This window comes from Lathamus discolor, chromosome 5 (assembly GCF_037157495.1).
Source record: "Lathamus discolor isolate bLatDis1 chromosome 5, bLatDis1.hap1, whole genome shotgun sequence".
In the NCBI taxonomy this organism is placed as follows: domain Eukaryota; kingdom Metazoa; phylum Chordata; class Aves; order Psittaciformes; family Psittacidae; genus Lathamus; species Lathamus discolor.
This window is the reverse complement of record NC_088888.1, coordinates 9648149-9668871: the sequence shown is the minus strand read 5'-3', so window position 1 is coordinate 9668871 and position 20723 is coordinate 9648149. Positions and strand designations below refer to the sequence as shown.

The following is a 20723-nucleotide window of genomic DNA, read 5'->3' as shown; positions in this document are numbered from 1 at the left end:
CAAACCTTCATATACAACACTGTTAGAAATGGAAGAAAAACCTAAAAAGGGAAAACTAGAACCAACAGAGAGAGCAACCAAGTTGCCAATGATAAGTACCAAAAAAGATCTGGTGTGGTGCCCCTGGAAAAAAATTGAGCTGCAGACATCTTGAGTAAAGAGAAACTTCTATCGAACAAAACCTTACTGTGAACTAGTGTTGCTCACTGTAAAGACACTTGAGATAAAGAGAAGGGAAGGAAAAAGTTGTACCACTGTCCCATCCTCCCCACTCATCACCACAGAGACAGGAGACCAATGCGCATCAAAACACAAGTTAACAAAAAAATAATACCAGGACTCCACAACCCTGCAATGGGACTGCCTTGGACAAGACACCATGGTTGCCATCATAAAGCTGTCTCTAATGCATCCATTACAAAGTGTGGTGCCCTAGTAAAGATCAAAACCAAAGCAACTAAATCATGGACTTAAACACTCAAAATTCTGACAGCATCAGACAAATCCTTCATCAGAAAACATTACACTGGAAGTAATTTTGAAAGTGCCACTGAACTTCATTTTGCCATTATAAATCAGTACAAGAGTTTGCCAATGCCCTTTCTGGTCCTCACAATTCTAACATTTTATTCCACATCACTACTTTTTTTTTTTAAATCAACTCTATTTTTCAGAATTAAGAGTACAGAAAACTGAATATAATTTCATGGAAAACCAAAGCAATTAAGGACAAATGCTTCCATCACATCTGAAAACAAAGAAGAAAAGCCTCTGCCCAGGATATAACGGAGAGTTACCCGGGAAGGGCGAGGGCACTGCAGGGTTGGACGACGTATTGGTCATCGCTCGGTGGGGTGGGGCGAGTTATCAGTTGGGAGGTGTTGAGGTGTATTCTTTCCTCTTGTTACTTCCTTTATCATTATTATTATTGGTGGTAGCAGTAGTGGTTCGTGTTATACCTTAGTTACTAAACTGCTCTTATCTCAACCCGCAGGAGCTGCATTCTTTTGGATTTTACTCTCCATCCCTCTGGGAGTTTAAGGAGGGAAAGAAGGGGGGGAGCGAGTGGACGGGCTGTGTGGCTGCGTTTAAACCACAGCAGTTCTTTTATGGCGCCCAACGTGGGGCACAAAGGGTTGAGAAAATGACAGATCTGATTGAATTAATAGTCACTCATCACAATGCTGATTTATTGGCTCTCAAAGTTGTTCCTTTTGAGCTCACAGTTTCAGAATATTGTACATTACTTAGAGCCGGTATTTGCTGTGTTAGTGTTTATCAAGTGTGGGGCTTGGCCTAAGGTTCTTGTTTCACTGTACTTTATGGGAAAGACTTGTAATGCAGGCAGGCTCCAGCAGCAGGGAGAGACGGATGTGGCCATGGACTTGTACCTGGCTGTCCCGCTGCTCTTCACTGTCCTGGCCCTTGTCTTCACCTCCGTCTTCGTGAGGCTTCGGGGAGCCGAGGGGGAGCGGCCCCGGGAGCCAGCAGGGGCCGAAGGGGCCCAGGAGAGCAGCCCCGGGCACCAGCGGGAGCAGGGCCAGAGGCCAGGAAGGAGGTGGCTGCTGAGCAGTGGGAGGAGGCGGCGGAGGAGCTGAGCCCCGTGGCAGCTGAGAGCATGCCCCAGAAGCCACCCACCGAGCCCCAGGAGGATGCAGGAGTCCAGGCAGCATTTCCCAGCAAGGCAGAGGAGGAAGAGCTGCACTCAGGAAAAGAGAAGATGGTGGTGGGAGAGCAGGCAAGCACAGCAGCTACAGCAGCCCCAGGAACAAGTACAGCAGCATCATCGGAGAGTTCTGAAGGGTTTGAATGGCCTTTGGGTACCCTTGGGACCTGCCTGCTGATTGTGATGGGGATCAGCATGTTGGCACACACACAGAGTGTGTTCTACCCACGACCATTTTGTCTGATCTCAAAAGTTAAGCAGAGTCAGGTTTGGATCTTGTCTAGAGTTAGACGACGATACAGGACGACCAGGAGATTTTCCCCAAGGCTGGGCAGTCATGAGTGGCAGTGTGTGGGGGACAGTATGTCCGAGTATCTGGTCCACTGGGCCCCTCCAGTGCTTTGGAAGCGTCGGAGATGGAAGGCAGCTGTATGGAGTCCCCAGCAACAAGCTGCAGAAACTGCTGAAGGGGACAGTGAATTATTTTGAACCTGGCGGGCCCATGGCACTTCAGGAAATCAGGGCAGAGATGCAACATAGAGCTGGACTCATGATGAAGGGGTGGACCTGGCAATGGACACTATCGCCCAGGTTATTCACAAGTGTGAACACTGCACACAGCCTCTCCTGCTCTGAGAGACTGTTACAAGAGATGGAGCCTGACATCATGGACCAGATGGACTCAGCAGCTTTATAGGGACTGGTGCATGCACTATGATAAGAGTGCACTGAGATAAGAGTGATGGTATATTGAAAATGTGGGATCTGAGCATGACATGAAAGGTATGGAATAAGGGGTATTCTTTCCTCTTGTTATTTCCTTTATCATTATTATTATTGGTGGTAGCAGTAGTGGTTTGTCTGATACCTTAGTTACTAAACTGTTCTTATCTCAACCCGAAGGAGTTGCATTCTTTTCGATTCTCCTCTCCATCCCTCCGGGAGCAGAGGGAGGGAAAGAAGCGGGGGAGTGAGTGGACAGGCTGTGTGGCTGCATTTAAACCACAACAACAGAGCACACATACGCCAAACTCTCACAGTCTTTGTAAAGGTCCTTTTAGAGCAGACAGCAACTGGTTTAAGTTAAAGCAGAGTATCACCTGCACCAGACCGAGGACTAAGAATCCATTATTAAAGCAGTGCTGCTTCCTACTCTCTACCTCCAGCAGATCAGCTGGCTGTATGGGATGAACAAGTACCAGCAGTCAGACTTATGCAAGAGCCAATGAAAAATGCCATCCTGGGATGCCCTAGACTTCCCCAAACTAGTAACCTATCAATTCCTACTTGGTATTGAATAAAACCAAACCAAGAAAGCCAGTCAAGAGAGGGAACAGTATCCCCTCTCCCAATAAAAAAAAAGAAAATCAAAGTATTTCAAACTAAAAGCCATATATTGTTTGACTGCCAACTGCAGGGTTTTCTCCAACTACTTTTTCTCAACAATTACCTTTCATAAACCCACAGTCTTCCCCAGATAAAATGGTGTTATTAGTGTTTTTTCTCCTCTCTCTGCTCACAGAAGTGTGTCCATATGATTAGTTGAAGCATTAAGAGTTCCCATGTCCTCACTTAGCAGCCTGTAAGATAAAGTTTCTAAAGGACTAGTGCAAAATCTCAACATTTGAATCTTCCACATGATCCTTTCTGTAGGTTCTCTCTCAATCTACTTCCTCTAGTACTTGTGCTTTCACAATATAATACTGTATTTTAGTAAGAATGTGTAATTTTCTTGTGCCACATGTATAGTTCAGTGCACCCACAAGCACACCTATGGCTTCACAGCTGTAACATTAGTGCTGTATCCCAAAACCACAAGAAATAGTCCTTAAGGAGACAGAATGCAAGTCAGAGAAATGTAATTTGTTCTCACAGAAATGCCCACTGCTCCTCTTGGGATTTTTTAAGTTAATTGCACAAACAATTAAGACAACCCTCACTCTTCCTTACCCACAAATAAGGGCTCTGACTGACACACAGTGGCAAATTAAAAACCCCTAAGTCTGCCAGCTGAAGCCAGCCTCAACCCTGCCAGCTGCCCCTTACAACACAAGTTGTTGCCCCAATGACAGATGGCTGCACAGCTCACATGGCAACTCAAGAGCAGCTCCAGTTTTCAGCCCAGCATAATTAAGTCAGCCAACTGCAATTCCCATTTTCCTTAATATGCTGCCCTGAAAGATTAAAACACCACCACAACTGTGTTTTGAGCTGTTCAGTGATCCTCACCTTGAACAGGGATCAGCTGGGAGCACAGGACAAATGATAACAGAGAACAACTCCCTATTCAACCAAGCAGTTTTTATCTTGGGACTAGCTGAGTACTAAAATAAGTCCAGAAAAGAGAGACTGCATAGCTTAAAACTAGCCTACCAAACACAAGAATCCAAGAGTATCATGTTCAGTTCTGTGCTTTGCAACAGATGTGGCTCCATGATAAAATTAAACCAATTTAAGAGCACGATACTTCCAACACAGGAAGGAAGAAGCAAAGCACCAGTGAGAAAAATCCCTTCTATGGCCATCGGCAATTACACTGCTTAAACCAGGGGTGAACCCATGCCTTGGCGACTTCAGGCAAGTCACATCATTTCTTTACACTTTCATTTTCCACCACTGGTGTCAGAACAATGACACTCCACTAATCCTCAGGTGTGCAAGGAGGACAGCTATAGACACCACTGACAGCCTACAAGACACAAAACTGATGTAAGGTAAATATTGAAATTGATAAGACAAAGGGGATCCTTTACCAGTACATCACCAGAATCACCGTAAGAAATGGTGGGATAAGAGACATTTCCCCACACTTACTGCAACCCCAATGCAAGACCTTAAGGCGGAAGGGAAGGATTAAAGCTGAGTGCACTGATGGGGATCTTTTTACATCACTGAATGCCTGAACAGCTCTTTCCAAAGTTAACTCCTAACCAATACAAAAATAAGGATTTCTGCGAGGTCAGCAAACCACAGAATCGCAGACTTGTTTGTGTAGGAAGGGACCTGAAAACCCCATTTAGTTCCAAACCCCTGCCACAGGCAGGGACACCTTCCACTAGACCAGGTTACTCAAAGCCCTGTCCAGCTCAGCCTTGAACATTGCCAGGGATGGGGCAGCCACAGCTTCTCTGGGCAACCTCTGACAGTGCCTCAGCACCCTCACAGGGAAGAATTTCTTCCTAACATCTAATTTAAAGTCCCCTCTGCCAGTTTAAAGCCATTCCTCCTTGTCCTGTTCCTATATGCCCTTGTCAAAAGTCCCTCATCACATTTCTTGGCAGTCGGTTTAGGCACTGGAAGCTGCTCTAAGGTCTCCCCTGATCCTTCTCTTCTCCAGACTGAAGATGCTCAACTTGGGAACCTGCTGGAGTAAAAACTGCTCCTTTGCCTCACTCCACCCACTGCATTACCCTTACCAGAAATACTGAAAGAATAAACAAGGAATCACTAAGCTACTCCTCTAGAAAAAAAAAAAAAAAGTTAAACATGCACACATACGTGAATATTTTTACAATAAAAATCACTCAAAAAGTAATTTCTTATTTAATTTAAACCCCCAGGATCAAGCCTCTTACAGAGACTCTCACTAACAGAAATTTTATCTAGATGGAGAGACTCTACCAACTAGGTTTGGAGAAACAGATGGAGAAGAATTTTGTCTCCGCATACATGAAAAATACCTGATGGGGAAGAGGAAGAGGTGTACCTTGAGAGGAAAGGTATCACTTGCCTGTATTAATAAAAAAGATGTTGGGTTCCTTTTGTTCCATTTTATGTTTTGTTCATTTTTTTTAACTAAACTACAAATTCAACACAAGCAGGATTTGTGGGTACCAAGTTCTCAAATCTTGCTATTCTGACCTACCCCTCTTTGCCCTTTTCTTAAACCATATTTCAATTTCACAAACTACAGGTATTAAAATTACTTTTTGGTAATATATTCAGTCATTCTGCAGTAATTAAGTATTTGGGGGGAAGACAAAATACATCCCAGAAATCTTACAAAAGAAAACTTCACCAGGCTCAAGCAGTTCCCCCAACCACCATAATGCACACACAACATTTCTATTACTGAAAAATACAGCCTTTCTGGCAACAGGATCCTACGCACATATCTTAAGAAAAATCATAGTTAATTTTTAAGGTACAGGATATACACATCATTGTAGTGACTACATCTACATCAAAACAACACAAAGACACTAAAACAGAACATTTCTTCAGTTTTTCTTACTATTTAAAACTTGCTCATGTTGAAAGTGGTAATTATTTCTACCACTCAACTGACAAAACCAGTTGAGTATTTCTGCCTTCCCCAACCATTACAGTACTACTTCAACAGACTATCTGTTTGCCAACAGTGGTTGCCCAGAGGAATGCTGGAGTCCAACCCTGCTGCTAAGGAAGGTGGCACCCAAACTATATTTAGTCTGAAATCACTGTGCCAAACTCACCAGGACTTCAGCCTGTTCAGTGTTTGAGCTACTGTTCTTGACTTCACGCAACTGTTTAACTTTTCTAAATCTTACACAAAAAATACTACATCAGCAGCTCCTAGTGCTCTTTGAGATCTTGGCCATTAAGTGACTGAAATAAATGAAACAAACTATGCAGTCAGTCTGCTAGGATTTACCCAGGAGCATAGCAACGAATCCACTCTTGCAGCACCAGTGAATGGCAGGTATTGCTTGGTAGGCCTTTCAAACAGTTAAAAATCTTGGGGTTTTTTCCATACACTACCTATTTTCAACTTCCACTGTATTTTATCAGCATAAGAGCAACCCACAGAAGAGTGCACACTCAAATCTCCAGTTTCTTGGAAAATTTGTCCGCAAAGACATAGGCTGAAAAATTAGGTGAATGTTGAAATGGATCTTAAACTAGACTACCAAGTATCAACATTAAAATTTTCAAATAAAATCCAGTTTAAAATTCATTTTCTGTTCTTCTTTCCCCCCACATTTTTACAGCTCATCAAGTCATGGAATGCTTTGGGTTGGAAAAGACCTAAAAGCTCATCTAGTTCCAACCCCCTGCAACAGGCAGGGACACCTTCCAATAGACTGGATTGCTCCAAGCCTTGTCCAGCCTGGCCTTGAACACTGACAGGGATGGGGCCATTAAGTTAAAGATTAACTTAACGCTTCCTTTATACTCACTTTTTTATTTTCAGCCTATATATTTCGGAAGCTATAGCTAACATCTATACTAAAGCAAGAAGCTCTTTTAAGATAATGTGTTTATTTCAACATTAGCCTGACCAACATTTTCCTTTAAGATTACATATTAATGTTTGTCTTTAACTGAGATCAAAATACATTCACCTTTCTAATATTTAATATGTAAGTTAACACTTGTAACATTAACAAACTCAGCTGTCCAAATGTTACTTAGACAAAACAGGAAAGCCAGCATCACATCAACATGGACTTTATTTGAGAACAGAGCTGCATTAGACACACACTGAACCTGCTCAGGGTGTGCCTTTCACAGTTACTTAAGCCTTTTAACTTAAAGTAAAATTTGACAAAGGCAAGCATCCACACTGATGCTGTCAGGCATATCAGCAGATTGTTGATCACAAGCTACTGATCAAGAAGCAGCTGCTGCTAAATTTCACAAGATACAAAAGGGTCTAAACTCATTATCAAGGGGCACCTGAAATCATTCAGGTATTACCCATTATCACAATCACACCCATTCTTCTTCTAATCATACAGATAGCAAGAATAGCCCAAAACACTTCTCTCCTCCTTCCCATTGATGCTTAGCTAGCCAAAAGCCTGCACAACTTGTGTTGAAGGAAGTTATCTCAACAACCATCTGCATCACATCCCTTAGATACTCAACTGCTATATAGCTTTGCAGAAAAACAGAACCAGAGAAGAAGCACCAAATGGATGCTAATAAAACAATTCTCCTGTGCTGGAAAATGCACTACTCATTTTTATATACCGCAATCACCCTTAGACCTTCAGTCTTGCAGCTTCTTAGGTCGCAATGGATGGAGCTCAACTGTCCCTGCTCCCGACTTGGGCAGCTGCTGTCAATACAGGTCAAAAGGGAGTGAAATTCCAGAGTAAACTCTGGTTTATTTTGAGTAATTGATGTTCAATGACTGATGAAGAAGGTAAAGGGACAGAATCTTCCTCCCAAAAGAGATGGTCACTGATCTTTTTATCTTCAGAGAAAGTGAAGCGTCATATCCTGCTATAGACTAACATAACAACCATCTAAACAAAGTTGTTATCCTTCCTCCTTCAAGACACCAACAACTTAAGGAAATAGCAACCATTAATTTGAAGAGCTACTACACACAATTTAAACTGATGACCCAACAGCATCTGGGTCATCTTTCTGGTTTCTTGTTTTTCTTATAGTCAGGAAATGCTTATTTGGCTACAAAGCAGACATTTTCATAGAATCATAGATTGGTTTGGGTTGGAAGGGACCTTAAATACCATCAAGTTCCAACCCCTTGCCATGGGCAGAGGCAACTTCCACTAAACAAGGTTGATCAAGGCCTTGTCCAACTTGGCCTTGAACACTGCCAGGGATGGGGCAGCCACAACATTTCTGGACAACCTGTGTCAGTGTCTCACCATTCTCACAGTAAAGAGCTTCCTAACATCTAATCTAAATCTATGCTATTTCAGTTTAAATCCATTACCCCTTGATTTCTCACTACATGCTGCTGTAAAATGTCCTTCTCCGTATTTCTTGTAGCCCCCCCATTTAGGTAGTGGAAGCTGCTCTAATATCTCTCCAGAGATCTTCTCCAGGATGAACAAGCCCAACTCTCTCTTCACAGGAGAGGAGCTCCAGCCCTCTAAGCATCTTCATGCCCTCCTCTGGACTCCAACAGGAGCTGCCCTCAGCTCTTAGAATAATTATTAAAATCATAATCTTTCCTATGCTTCTGCAGCATTAAGTTTTTACAAAAGGTATGCTGATAAACTTTCACAACTATTTATTTCTTAAAGGACTACAGCAAGCCTGCACCGAGCCTATGTCTGAAGAAATGTGAATTTCCAGAAAGAAAAAAAAGTCACTTTTCCACTCACTTTCCCAAGTACAAGAGGCTTGGGAACTGTAAATTGCCCAAAATACCTCTTAGACATTCACTGTCCAAATACGAATGAAAAATGGGGAAGACGCTTTATTTATTTGTCATATACACATAAGATCAGTAGTGCAGTAATTAATTAACCAGATTGAGCTGTGGGAGAAGGGAAGTGAGGTAGATTCAAGAAGCAGTTCTGATTTTCTCTTTGGAAACCTTAGAAATTCATTAAGACACCAAAACAAGGCAGCAATATCCAACTACTGAAAAGTATTTTTCCATATGCATTCAAGTAGTATTTTAGATTTTTAATAACTACTGATGAACCAGACTGGACAGCTATGTATTTACTGTCACAAAAATCAAATTGCAAATAAGAACTAAGCACTAAAAAGGAAATCAATTGTTTTACCTTCCACATTTTTTCAGATCAAATTCAAGTGCCATTTGTGGTCAACAGGAATCTTCCAGCTGGCCGGGATTTCAGTGTGCTTTGAATCAGAACATCCAGAAGCATTACAGCAGTGTTAGAATGATTTCAACTACCAAGCATCTTCTGAAAGAACTCAAAGTAAAACCCACTTATATGCAGATACTGTGAAATAAATTACTTACTTGTGGTGTTTTAAAATGTGCTAATAAAGCTTTCATTAAGTTCTGCTGAAGAAAAACACACCTGGCAATTGCAACATCTGACTGATTTTCAGGGTAGCATCTTTGTAGTAATCCCTCCTTCAGCAAGGTATAGACTCAAACAAGCAACAATACAGGAAACTGTGGTGAAGTCCTCATCTTGCTGTTGTAGAGATCCACCCAAACTAGCTTGGGGACAGAAACTGCATTATTGTTTTAGCCAAGGCACTCCAGCAGGTCTAACAATCCATGTGGAGAAGGGAGTGCCTTGAAAGAGTGTAATGAAAGAGGGTCAAGCTAACTCAAATTACCTTCCATTTGCCACAGGCTAAGAGCATACACATGAACAATTACTGTGAATCAGATACCACAGATCAGCTGACATATGGTAACCTGTCATCCTGCAATAATCAGTCCAAATACAAAGATAGCTTGAAATTTAGATTGGCTGTACAGCTGAAACTCATTCCTATTCAGAAATCAAGACTTAACCCTCCAACCTTTACTTCTAGATGTGTAAGCTGAAAACAAAGCAACAGAAGGGAACCCACAAATCAAAGCCCTTAAGGTAAACAGGCTGTTTCCAAATACTACAAACTCGGACTACCAAAAGGAAATAGCTACTGTAACGTGACCCATTAACGCTAACCAGTCCTTTGGTATAAAGGCATGCACAAAGCATGACCATGAGACTGCAAAATTAGCTCTTCTGCTGGTCTGGACAATGGTTATTTAAAACAAGTGTAATAATTCCAAGTATGGCTGTTGGTTTTTCCTTGCAATGGCAATTCACGGTAGAGCAAAACCCAAGCTTTTGCTTCTAAACCTCATCCCCAGGAGTACTTGTTTCTTTATGCTGTGTTTGGAAGCTAAGAACTAAAGAGCTCTCTGGAAGATAAGGAGATCTATACTTTCAGTGACTTACAGCTAGAACAACCCACATCTACTTTTACTGTTCACCCCCAGTATCTTCCCTGCCCAACAGCAGTATCTGATAAAATGTTTAACTCTTTTAAAATCAATTTTCACTAATAATTACGAAACCCATCATCAAACAACCAACCCTCATCCAAACAGCTACCTATGCTCAACAAAGTCAAACAGGACAAAAACCGAGGGAAAACTTTACACAATTTCTAATGGCGCTAGACTGGCACTTACCTGGTAGAGCTGAATCAGGTTTTTGGAACACAAAGCCAGTTGCACAAGATGATAAACACTATTATTATTTTGACATTGGAACACTAGTAATATCTGGCATGCACTGGAATGATATATCCATAGCCTTTTGCAGAATAAACTAAGCAGACTCAAGAAAATACAGCTGTTTAACAGAAACAAACCTAGGAGCCCCATTTCTAGGCAGCAGTTCCAGCTTCCAGAACAAAGCAGTGCCTGAGCTCTCACATTTAAGACATCAGAAGGGACCCAGCAAACCTGGCAACCAAGTGGAAACCACAGGTTTCTGTTACAACAAACAGTAGGATTCATTGTATGTATCATAGCACATCTCATAGAACAGAGCCACGGCAACATTTTGAGAGCTCCTCTCAAATGGACAGGAGCATAGCCACTCACTGTGCAAGGCTTCAGCCTCACGCAACAGCTAAGCTGATCTAAGGGTTACCTGCAAGGATGAGGAGTAGTCCCACTTCCTCCCGCTCCCCGCTGCGTACCTGATGACCACCTACCTCTCTTACACACTCACCAAACTCTGCAGTTAGCTGGTTCAAAGCACTAAACAAGCAGATTCAGATTACTTTGGAAGCTCAGTTTCCCTGGAGATCTGCTTCAGGGAGGTACAAGACAGGGGATAAGAACATGGGGCTAGAGGCAGAAATAATGGGATGACCCCTTCCTCTAGCAGACAGGCTCTGAAATTACTTAGTTATCTTGCTAAAATACAACTGAAGAAAGTATCCCAGAGGACAGCATAAAAAAATAGTTCCCAAAAGCCTCCTAGAAAAAACACATGGTTTGCAAGTGGTCATTTGTTGCCTGTCTGTGTCCTCCCAGCTTCTACATATGGATGAACAACATTTTAGAAACAAGCAGCAGTATAACCAACAAACCTTAGTTACTGAGAAGAACCACAGTAACCACTATGCGAGCTTTCTTTTAAAAAGTATACCAGATTCAGAGATTTTAATCACTTCAAAAGAAGTCCACTAAACTTTCCAATAGGAAGTACAATTTAAAACAGTGGAAGATACCTCTAGCATATCATCTTTACTTTAGAACCTACATCTAGATCTCACTCTCCTCACAAGAATTAAAGTCTTTTTTAAAAGTAACAATGTATCATAAAAACAGGATTTTTATAGATGTTTAGTAATTTAACTGCATGTTTTAGTTTGTTTTCTTCCCCCCTGCTCATATACTCAAGAACTGAAAGACTCAAACATCCCAGGCTATATACAGATACTACAGCTTAATACCATGAACAGTAATAAAAAAATCACCCAGGCTATATACAGATACTATAGCTTAATATCATGAACAATGATAAAAAAATCACCAAGTACGTCTCCACTTCTATTCAAGTGCTAAACAGAAAAACACCACATCAGCAAGAAACAAACAGAAGCACTTAACAACCAGAAAACACTAGCGGATTAGGAAACGACAAAGTAAACTGAACAAACCTTTCATTTTCTCAATTCCTGTTAGTTCAGTCATGTTTTCCTCTTGTCTTTGCTTTTATTGTCCACACACTGCACAGGCCTGATTTACTTCTCCAACACCATCTGTTGTAATACATAAAGGCTAAATCCATTTAACCAGCACATCTAGATATCTTAGAAAACCACACTACCTTCTCTTTCTAACAGACCAAATGCTTCACAGCCACAAGCTGCAAGAGGAAGTTTAAGTGCTGCCACAGGTGACCCATATTTCAATACACCTGCGTACTCGTTCCCTTTCCAGAAGGGACCCAGGCTGGAGGGTTGGCCAAATGAGTTGTGCTTGCTGCATTGCCAGCCCCTGTGATGATCCCACTGTGCGTATGTGCAGAATCATCGTGCTGAACACACACACATGCACACAGCAGTCACTCTGCACAGGCACTGCCAATTCAGTACTTGCCAGCCACACCAGATTTACCACGCTGGTGAGGAAACTGCCGATGTAAAGCAAGCTGCACAAGCCTGACATTCCCAGGCAGCTGATGGGCTGACAAAGCATTCACAGAGCTCCAACCCTACGTGTAGACATTAAATCTTCCATATCCAGTGCACGTAATGTTTATTATGCTTAATGCCCTGCACACCTGCAGTAAAAGCCTGACACACGTTGGGCAGCCTCAGTCTGTGATCTTCCCAGGAAGCACCCAATCAGGAGAGGGGCATAACCTTCCACATATATGTATGTATGTATGTGTATATGTATATATATATATCAAACAGATCTATCAGACAGATGTATGAGGCTTCATTACCTCTCTCCTTAAACCACGGGGCTCAGTTTTTTTTAACACATTAACTGAATTAAAAAATATTTGGAACTTCTGGGAAACTAACAGTCTTATGAATGCCAAAATAATACTAAAACTATGGGCAATGAACATTATTGTGTATAGCAAGAATAAATACACTTGATTTTGATCTCTCCAAATCAAAGAAAAAGCTTTAGCATAAATTTAGGCACTTATACTAAATGAAGGACAACAGAAGTACCCGGACGCTCCTTTGTGCTCATGATGTGGAATCTAGCTCTGGGCAACAGAAGTTGTTCTTGAAGTACCAAGTTTATAGATTCTGAACTTTTATCTGAAAGGCAGACTTTGGAAACTTTTCACTGCAGAAACAGGGATTACATATCTGTATGTAAATATATCTCTTCCCAACCCAGGACTCTTTATTAAGTAATACAGAAAAGCCTGAATTAGATTTCTTTCCACCTGGAGCAACTGATGCCTGATTTCCTGATTTCTTGCCATAAGGGATGATCCTATAAAAACTGAAACCAATTTAGTTATTTTGTTGCAAGTCTGGGCATTTGCTTCAGAATAACAGTTGTTTAATTCAGTTACGGTTACAGCCCAGCACATGCCAATATAAGCATTTTGTTGCATATAATAAAAATAAATAAATATAATCACGCACATGCTTACACACATGCACTTGAAATAGGGCCAAATAAAGACTCTCTAACTTTCCTGAGATATTTATCTCCACATTACAAAATTCAAGTCCTTGTGAGCAAGGAATCTACTTGCACTTAGTTTCTACATGTTTTTTGTCTTACACAGCCTAACCTACTCTTTCTCTCAGTACTTGGAGCCCTCTACAGACAAATGACTAATTCAATTACCTTGTGTGCTGACAGGCCAGCTGGTCTCTTGCTTCTTGGCATGGATAGAGAGTGTAAGTTAGAAATGTCTTTCTCTCATTGTCTTCTTCCTATGCCCTGCCAATAATTTCCACAAAACTTAAAAACTTCACACCCCTTTGTCAAATGGGTTGAAATGAGCTAGCAAGCTCAGAGGCTGCAGAGTGACAGACAGTGTAAGTCTTGTTTTCTTTGGAAGACAGACTAGGGTGGAAAAACAGACTTGCAAGGTAGGTTTACAGGCTGTATGTATTAAATACGCTCCAACTCCAAAAGTATTGACCCAGCTTAACCCAATCTAAACTGGAGCTGCCAGTCCCACCACACCCACAGGCATTCAGTGTTATCCCTCCCATTACAACCGGCACTTGTCCAAAAATCAACCTGGGGGAAAAAAAAAAAAAAGAAGGCAAGCAGTTAGTGTTTGGCACAGGCAGCTCAGGAGGCAGTTCCCTGCCTTGTCACATGGACACCACGTAAAAGGAACGCACGGGATTGTGACAAACGCAGCTGCCATGGTGCTATACATTCGGTACTTAATACTACACAGGATCCCATCCTAAAAGCACTTAATGCTGGACATAAAGCGCAGAACCTCATTAGTAGCCTATCCAGCAATGTTCTGATGTTAAAAAGCAGCACACAGGCACTTATGCAGTTCTTATTTTGAGAACAGGAACAAGAAAAAATAAAATCATGTGTGACAGCTCTGAGGCTGACAGTTTTAGCTGCACTCTGGACAAGATTTTTATTTATTTATTTAAATAACTGCCTAACCTTGTCTTCTTCCTAAAGCCGTAGCCAAACCTGTATGCTCAAGGGGAAAAATAAAATAGCACTATAAGCAAACACAGGAATATTTAAACATAGACATCACACAGTCCAGATTTCTTTTGGGTAGACCATTGTCCTGAAGAAAATGAAAGGACCCATCTATTCTGTAACCTTCATGCAGAATTCCAAAACCACAAAATAAACCACTGTTAACCCCATTGGTGACTGGGGAGAGATCAGGAAGGAGAAGGTAAAACAGAAATGGCATAGTGTAGCGAGAGTGGCTAATTTAGATGGAGGGAGGTGTGAACAGCAGAACATAAGGCAAAACATCTTGGGAAGTATATCCCGATGACATCTCATCTTGCCTGTACAACACAGTGAGTTTGGGGGAGAAAAATTTGTTATCTGCAATCACAGGGACACAATCACTGTTTATCAATGTATAATATAGATACCATGATTATACATTCATGAGATTTTCTCATACTACATATGTAAAATACATTAAAATGAGAATTGCTTGACAGTATAAACCACATCTTTGTATGCTTAAAACCCTTATAAGGAACACTTTAGCCCTTTCATGACTTTTATAAAACCATTTCTTTTCCTAGTGATCTATTTCTTAATAACAGAAGTCATAACTCAGTTTTTACCCAGTGGGGAAAACATAACAGCTGTTACACAGTTGCAAAACACTGTATTTACGCAGCATTAAATAATAAATAAACCTCAAGACCTAGTACACCTTTTACTAAGCAATCTACTTCCATGATATGAAACAAGAAGTTCCAAAGATTAACTATGTCCTACATTATCAATTCCATTCAATGACATCTGTACTTACAAGTGCTGTGCCGTAATATGAAGGAGGAAAGAAATACATAATAAATAATATTTTTTCTTCATTTAATCACAGCTGCACTCACATCATCTAGTAACTTTTTTTTTAACAGATTTAAATCTGAGCTTAATTGAAACCATTTCCTAGTAACTTACACTGCATTTTTGTGCAGCCTTGTTTTAAGATGACCTACACTGCTTGGGAATAAAGGTGAAAAAAGTCACCACTGACTTGTGTGGTACAGTCTAACCCTAATATATTGGCTTATAGTTTAGTAGCATTATTCATCATCCTTTACAGTAACAGCCCTGCACAAAGCACTCAAAGTCACAGGTAAAACTGGCATTAGCTTCCAGATGTAGTGGATTAGATCTTGGAAGTTCTGAGCCAGGAATAGGAACTGCACTAGAGACACCCCAAATGCAGACGTAATGCTAATGACAAAAGACCCTCATGCTGCTTGATACGATTCTGAGCAAGTCAGACCTAATGCAACTGACCTTCAAAACGCAAGAAAAAACATCAGTAATTCCTGCAATCTGTGGAGCTTGATTTTGTAATAATATTTTGTCACCGTTGAGTGGTAGATGGCAATGATCAATGTAAAAATAACATAAAATTAGGTGAAAATACAGTTCCACAAAGCACCAGAATAATACAAATAAATTGCAGCCTCATATTTTAAGAGAAAAAAAAAAAAAAAGTTTCTGCCTGTATCTTTAGCAAATTCATAACATATGAACAGCTTGAGACAAGCCATCCAATGTAAAACTGAATAATCATAGCATTTAATCCATAAGCACACCTTTCCAGATGCTTTTTAGAAGTTATATTTTCATCTGTTTAAACGTAAACTGGGGGGTTGAAAAGAGTGTCTATATTCTGTATATGGAACACTGGTGATGAAAATCCTCAGTGCATGTCATTGAGAGGAGGAAGTTCTTTTGGGGTTTTATTTTTGTTGTGGGTTTTGGGTTGTTGGTTTTTTTTTTTTTTTAATTTAATTTTTAAATGTCAATATACCAGAGAAGTAATTTTAATTATATAATTACTGAAGATTTTGGAAGGTTTACACAAGACCCATAATTGGGCATAAGACATCACATCCTCTGGTTATATACACAGCAATCTGGTCTGGGTAACATTCTTTGCTCTGACCAATGGGGGGGGGGGGAAGGAAGAGGAGGGAGGGGGCGGGGGGGGGGGAGAAATGGAGAATTAAAAATACTTTCTCAGATTAAATTTTCTTTACTTCATTCGCTTAAAATGTTTTGAAGGCTTAAAACGCACTAAAACGTTTGTCACGATGCATCTCCGTAGTTAAAATACCTCATTCTCGATGTGATATCCTAGATACTCAAACAAAAGACATTCAGATGACAATGAAGGCGGGTTTTTTTTTTTCCTTTTCTTTTTTTTTAATTTTAAAAAGACATTTGTACATCTTAAAACTGCACCACGGATCAGTCTCCTTTATCATGCCAGAGTTGTGACAGCGAATGCATGAAAAATTAAAATCCAATCCACCAGATAAGACATGCAAAATGTCTCCTCCAATCCCACCCCCATCTCGCCTTCAAAAAAAAAAAAAAAGGAAAGAAAAAAGCCAGCCCTGTACAAGAGGGAGCACAAGCACATCGCACCCCCGAGAGCCATCGGAGCCAGGGCTGAGGGGCCGCCAGCCTCTGCATACCACCCCCACCCCCCCCCCCCGGTACCCCAGCACCGGCAACCCGGGCTCCATTCGGGGAGGGATCGCACCTCGCCGCTTCCTCATCCCCTCAGACAATGGTGCTTTTCCCCCATTAGCTCCGAATTGTCAACATTTTTACGCTAGGCCCCAGCCCCACCGGCGCGGGCGGACCGGGCGGGCCGCGCTGAGGCGCTGGGGGCCGCAGCCCCCCGCTCCGTTCAGGCCGGCCCGGGGCCGCCGGGTGCCGTGGCGGGGGGAGACGGGGGTGGTTGCTGAGCTAAATAAATGGCCGATCAGCCGCGGCCCGCGCCCCCCCGCCGGGCGCTGTAACCGAAGCCCGGGCGCCGAACTGCGCAGCAAACATTGCGCGGCGCGGCGGGCCGCGGGGCCCGGCGAGACCCGGGCCGCCGCCCCCGGACACCATTTCGCCGACGGCGGCGAAGAAGGTGCCGGCGCAAGCTGCGGCCCCCTCCCCAACCCCGCAGAGCCCCGGGCGCCGCTCCCCCCCGCGCCTTCCCTCCCCTCCGCCGGCCCCGGGGCCCAGCTTGCCGCTCCCCGCAGGGAGGCACCGGCTGGCTTCCCCGCAGCCCCCGGGGACGGGGCGGGGAGTTCGGGGAGGGGTGGGGGTCGTTCGCCCCGCTCCGCTCCCGAGGGGGCCGGTGGCGATCGGCTCCCTCCCTCCCTCCCTCCCCAGCAGGCGTGGGAGCAGGGACAGGGAAGGGGAAGGGGCCGAGCCCCCGCCTCCCTCCCGCTCGGCGGCAGGGCCCGGCGGCCCCGAGTCGGGGCAGAGCCCAAGCCAAACAAAGCGCGGCCTGAGCGGGAGCCAGCGGGTGAAGCAGCCTGGGCTTTTCCTGCCGGTGCCCGGCCGGGCGCGGCGGGGCCCCGCGCCGCCAGCAGACCCCGCGCAGGCCCCCGCTCGGCGCGGCGGCGCCTGACTTACCCCGATCCCCGGCGGCGGCGGCGGCGTTGTTCCTCTCCTGCTGCTGCTGCACCGGGCGCGGCCTGGACACTCGCCTGGGTCTCCTGTTGGCGGCTCGGACCGAGTTCATTTGCCGACTCGTGTGGGTGGCGGGAGGGGAGGGGGGGGAATCCTCCGGCAACCGGTGCCTCGTCGGGGACAGGGGGGAAAGGAGGAAGCCCCGGGGCGGACGCCTCACAGCAGCGGGCAGCAGGGAGGGAGGTGGGGGGAGCCTCCAGGCGCGGGTCCCGCCGCTGCCGCCTCCTCGCCGGCTCGCTCGAGAGGCAGAGGAGCCGCCGGCCGCTGGCTCTCCCGAGCGCTGGCTGTGGGGGAACGATCGCGCCGCGGCCCCCGTCCCCAGCCCCCCCGAAAATCCCTCTCTTAAAGGAGCCCCGCGGCCCTGCCAGTCTCAAGCCCGTCGCTGCTCCGTGGCAGGAGGAGCCATTGACACTGCCAGAGACACACACTCACAGGGAGGCAGCCGCTGGTGGCCGCACTCCGCCAATCACCGCTTCCCACACAGCCGGCCGGCGGTGGCGCGGCCAATCACCGCAGCGCTTCTATAGGGAGCGGGGTGGGGAGGGGCGGGCGAGCTGCGCGGCGCGGGGTGGGGTGGCGGAGCAGGATATAAGGGTCGGGGCGGAGGGCGGGGGGGGCTGTGCCGTGTGGGGCGAGGCGGGCGGCAATGGCGGCGGCGGCGGCTGGGGGCGTGAGGCGAAGCCGCGGGAGCCGGCCGCGGGGCCTGGGCCTGGTAGGGCCCCGCGCTGCCGGATCCGCCTGAGGCCAAGGGGGCGGGCCGGCAGGCGGCGGGAGCGGGCTCTGTGAGGGTGGCTCGGGTGCCTGTCACGGGCCGGGCCGCACCACGAGTGCCGCCGGGACCTCCGCTGGGAGCCGGCCGGCAGCAGAGGGAGCGTGGCGGGCCCCGGGGCTCGCAGACCTCTGTGAGGCCGTGCTTGCTGAGCGAGGCAGGTGGCACTGCTGCTCTGTGTGCCGGGTAACCGGCCTCGGAGCGAGGGTCAGCCGTGGGACAGGGCAGGGGGTACTGGCCTGCTGCGGTTTGTGTGTGCTAACTGTTTATTCCTGCACTGGTGGTTAACAACTTTTCCACTCGGGGAATCTGTCTGTTCTTTGGTCAGTGTTACCTTTTCCTAATGCAGCGGTGTACTACCTGCCTTGGGCAAGCAAGATGGTTGAAGCTTTTCCTGCTTTATTGTGTTTGTCATATTGGTGCTTAATCATTTTTCTGCTTTCAGGCCGCTGGCTGAAGTTAGTTGTATTCTTTTTCCTTTACAGAGATTACTTAATAAAATAGATGGCAAGACCCAAGCAGTAAGGAAGGTCTCTTTACAGGGTTGCTTTGGAGCCTGCTTCTAATGCTTCGAAGGTGGGTTTGTGTGTAGTCCTGCTTAAAGCGACCACTTGGAATACATGGAGCTAGGGCTCGTGTCTGCTCCTGAGAACCGAAAGTGTGCTATCTGGTATGAAATGTAAATAAATAGTTGTAATTAAAAATACATTAGGCAGGAGCTTGTTGAAAGCTGACAAATGAAGGCATAACTATAGAAAATGACAGCTTAAAAAAAAAAAAGAACACTCTAAACCCACTTATGTTTGTTCCTCTAAAGTAAATGATAGTGAAATTGTACTTTCAAGTTCATATTGGATCAGAAATAAATGTATGAAAAAGCTTACAGTAGCTGTTAAGGAGCATTTCTTAGGCTTAGTATTTTGTTTCCTTGAGGAATGACTAGAGAAACAGTGGAGGATTATTTTCTGTGCCTGAGAAAAGCAATTCTTAACACCTCTAGCAGCAGGAGAAGGAATAATAAAGGTAAGCACTTATGAAAAGAACCTCATAGGGAAAAAGAACATATATCACTCTGGGGTTAGTTTCTGTCAGTTAAGGATGCTGGGGAGGGACTCTTCATTAGGGACTGTAATAACAGGACAAGGGGTAACAGAATTAAGCTTAAACAGGTGAAATTTGTTACTGTAAGGGTGGTGAGCCACTGGAATGGGTTGCCCAGGGAAGCTGTGAATGCTCCATCCCTGGTGGTGTTCAAGGCCAGGTTGGATGAAGCCTTGGGTGAGATGGTTTAGTGTGAGGTGTCCCTGCCCGTGGCAGGGGGGTTGGAACTAGATGATCTTAAGGTCTTTTCCAACCCTAACCATTCCATGGTTCAGTAACGATTACCAGGCCAGTGTACTAAACAGAGCTATACATGTTATTAAAATAGTTTTCTTCTGATAGCAGCATTGTGAAACTGCTTTAACTCTTGAATGGGAACAATGACCATACCCAAGAACTTTGCTGAACTTAGTGTCATGGCTAAGGATTTTCACATCATTAAAAACCTACAATCTTTAAAACAGTATTTTAGTGGCTTAACTACATTTCTGTGCAATTGTTCTAGTTGTGCTCTCTTCACCAGGATCTAGCAAATGAATTTTTAGGCTACCTGAAATTGCTCAATATTGGTGTACTCCAAACTTTTAGTACACTTAAGTCTTTGAAAATCTGTTCAAGAATCAAGATGGATGGTGAGCTCATTATCACCTAAAACATGTAAGAATCTAAAACAATTGATACTTGAATAAAATTTTATTGAGAACTTGAATCAGAGCAGGCTTTAGACTTTTTTAAAAAGTCTTGAACTTGTTTGAACCCAAATGACCGCTTGGCCAAAAAAAAAAACCCAAAACAAAATGCTTAGTGTAATTAACTCTGTAAGGTGGTAACTTGTGTTAAGGGCATGG

General features: G+C 44.2%; 2 protein-coding genes across 5 annotated transcripts in view; one reads left to right on the top strand and one right to left on the bottom strand.

Moving 5' to 3' along the window:
* Positions 1-18400, bottom strand: part of FBXO11 (F-box protein 11) — a 78751-nt gene extending 60351 nt beyond the window's left edge. For 2 of the 4 annotated variants that reach the window (XM_065679685.1, XM_065679686.1), the window contains exon 1: positions 17949-18400. In XM_065679685.1, coding sequence (XP_065535757.1) covers positions 17949-18057 — 109 coding nt within the window. In that variant the 5' untranslated portion in view covers positions 18058-18400. Of the gene's footprint in view, positions 1-9141; positions 9164-12007; positions 12207-17948 lie in introns of those variants that run through there. The other 2 variants (XM_065679687.1, XM_065679689.1) reach the window with 2 other exon arrangements.
* Positions 18401-18628: 228 nt separating this feature from the next.
* The window catches only part of FOXN2 (forkhead box N2), a 107471-nt gene continuing 105376 nt past the window's right edge, over positions 18629-20723 (top strand). Inside the window, exons 1-2 of the mRNA XM_065679677.1 lie at positions 18629-18717; positions 19260-19350. The gene's annotated coding sequence lies outside the window, so the exon portion shown is untranslated. The remainder of the gene's footprint in view (positions 18718-19259; positions 19351-20723) is intronic.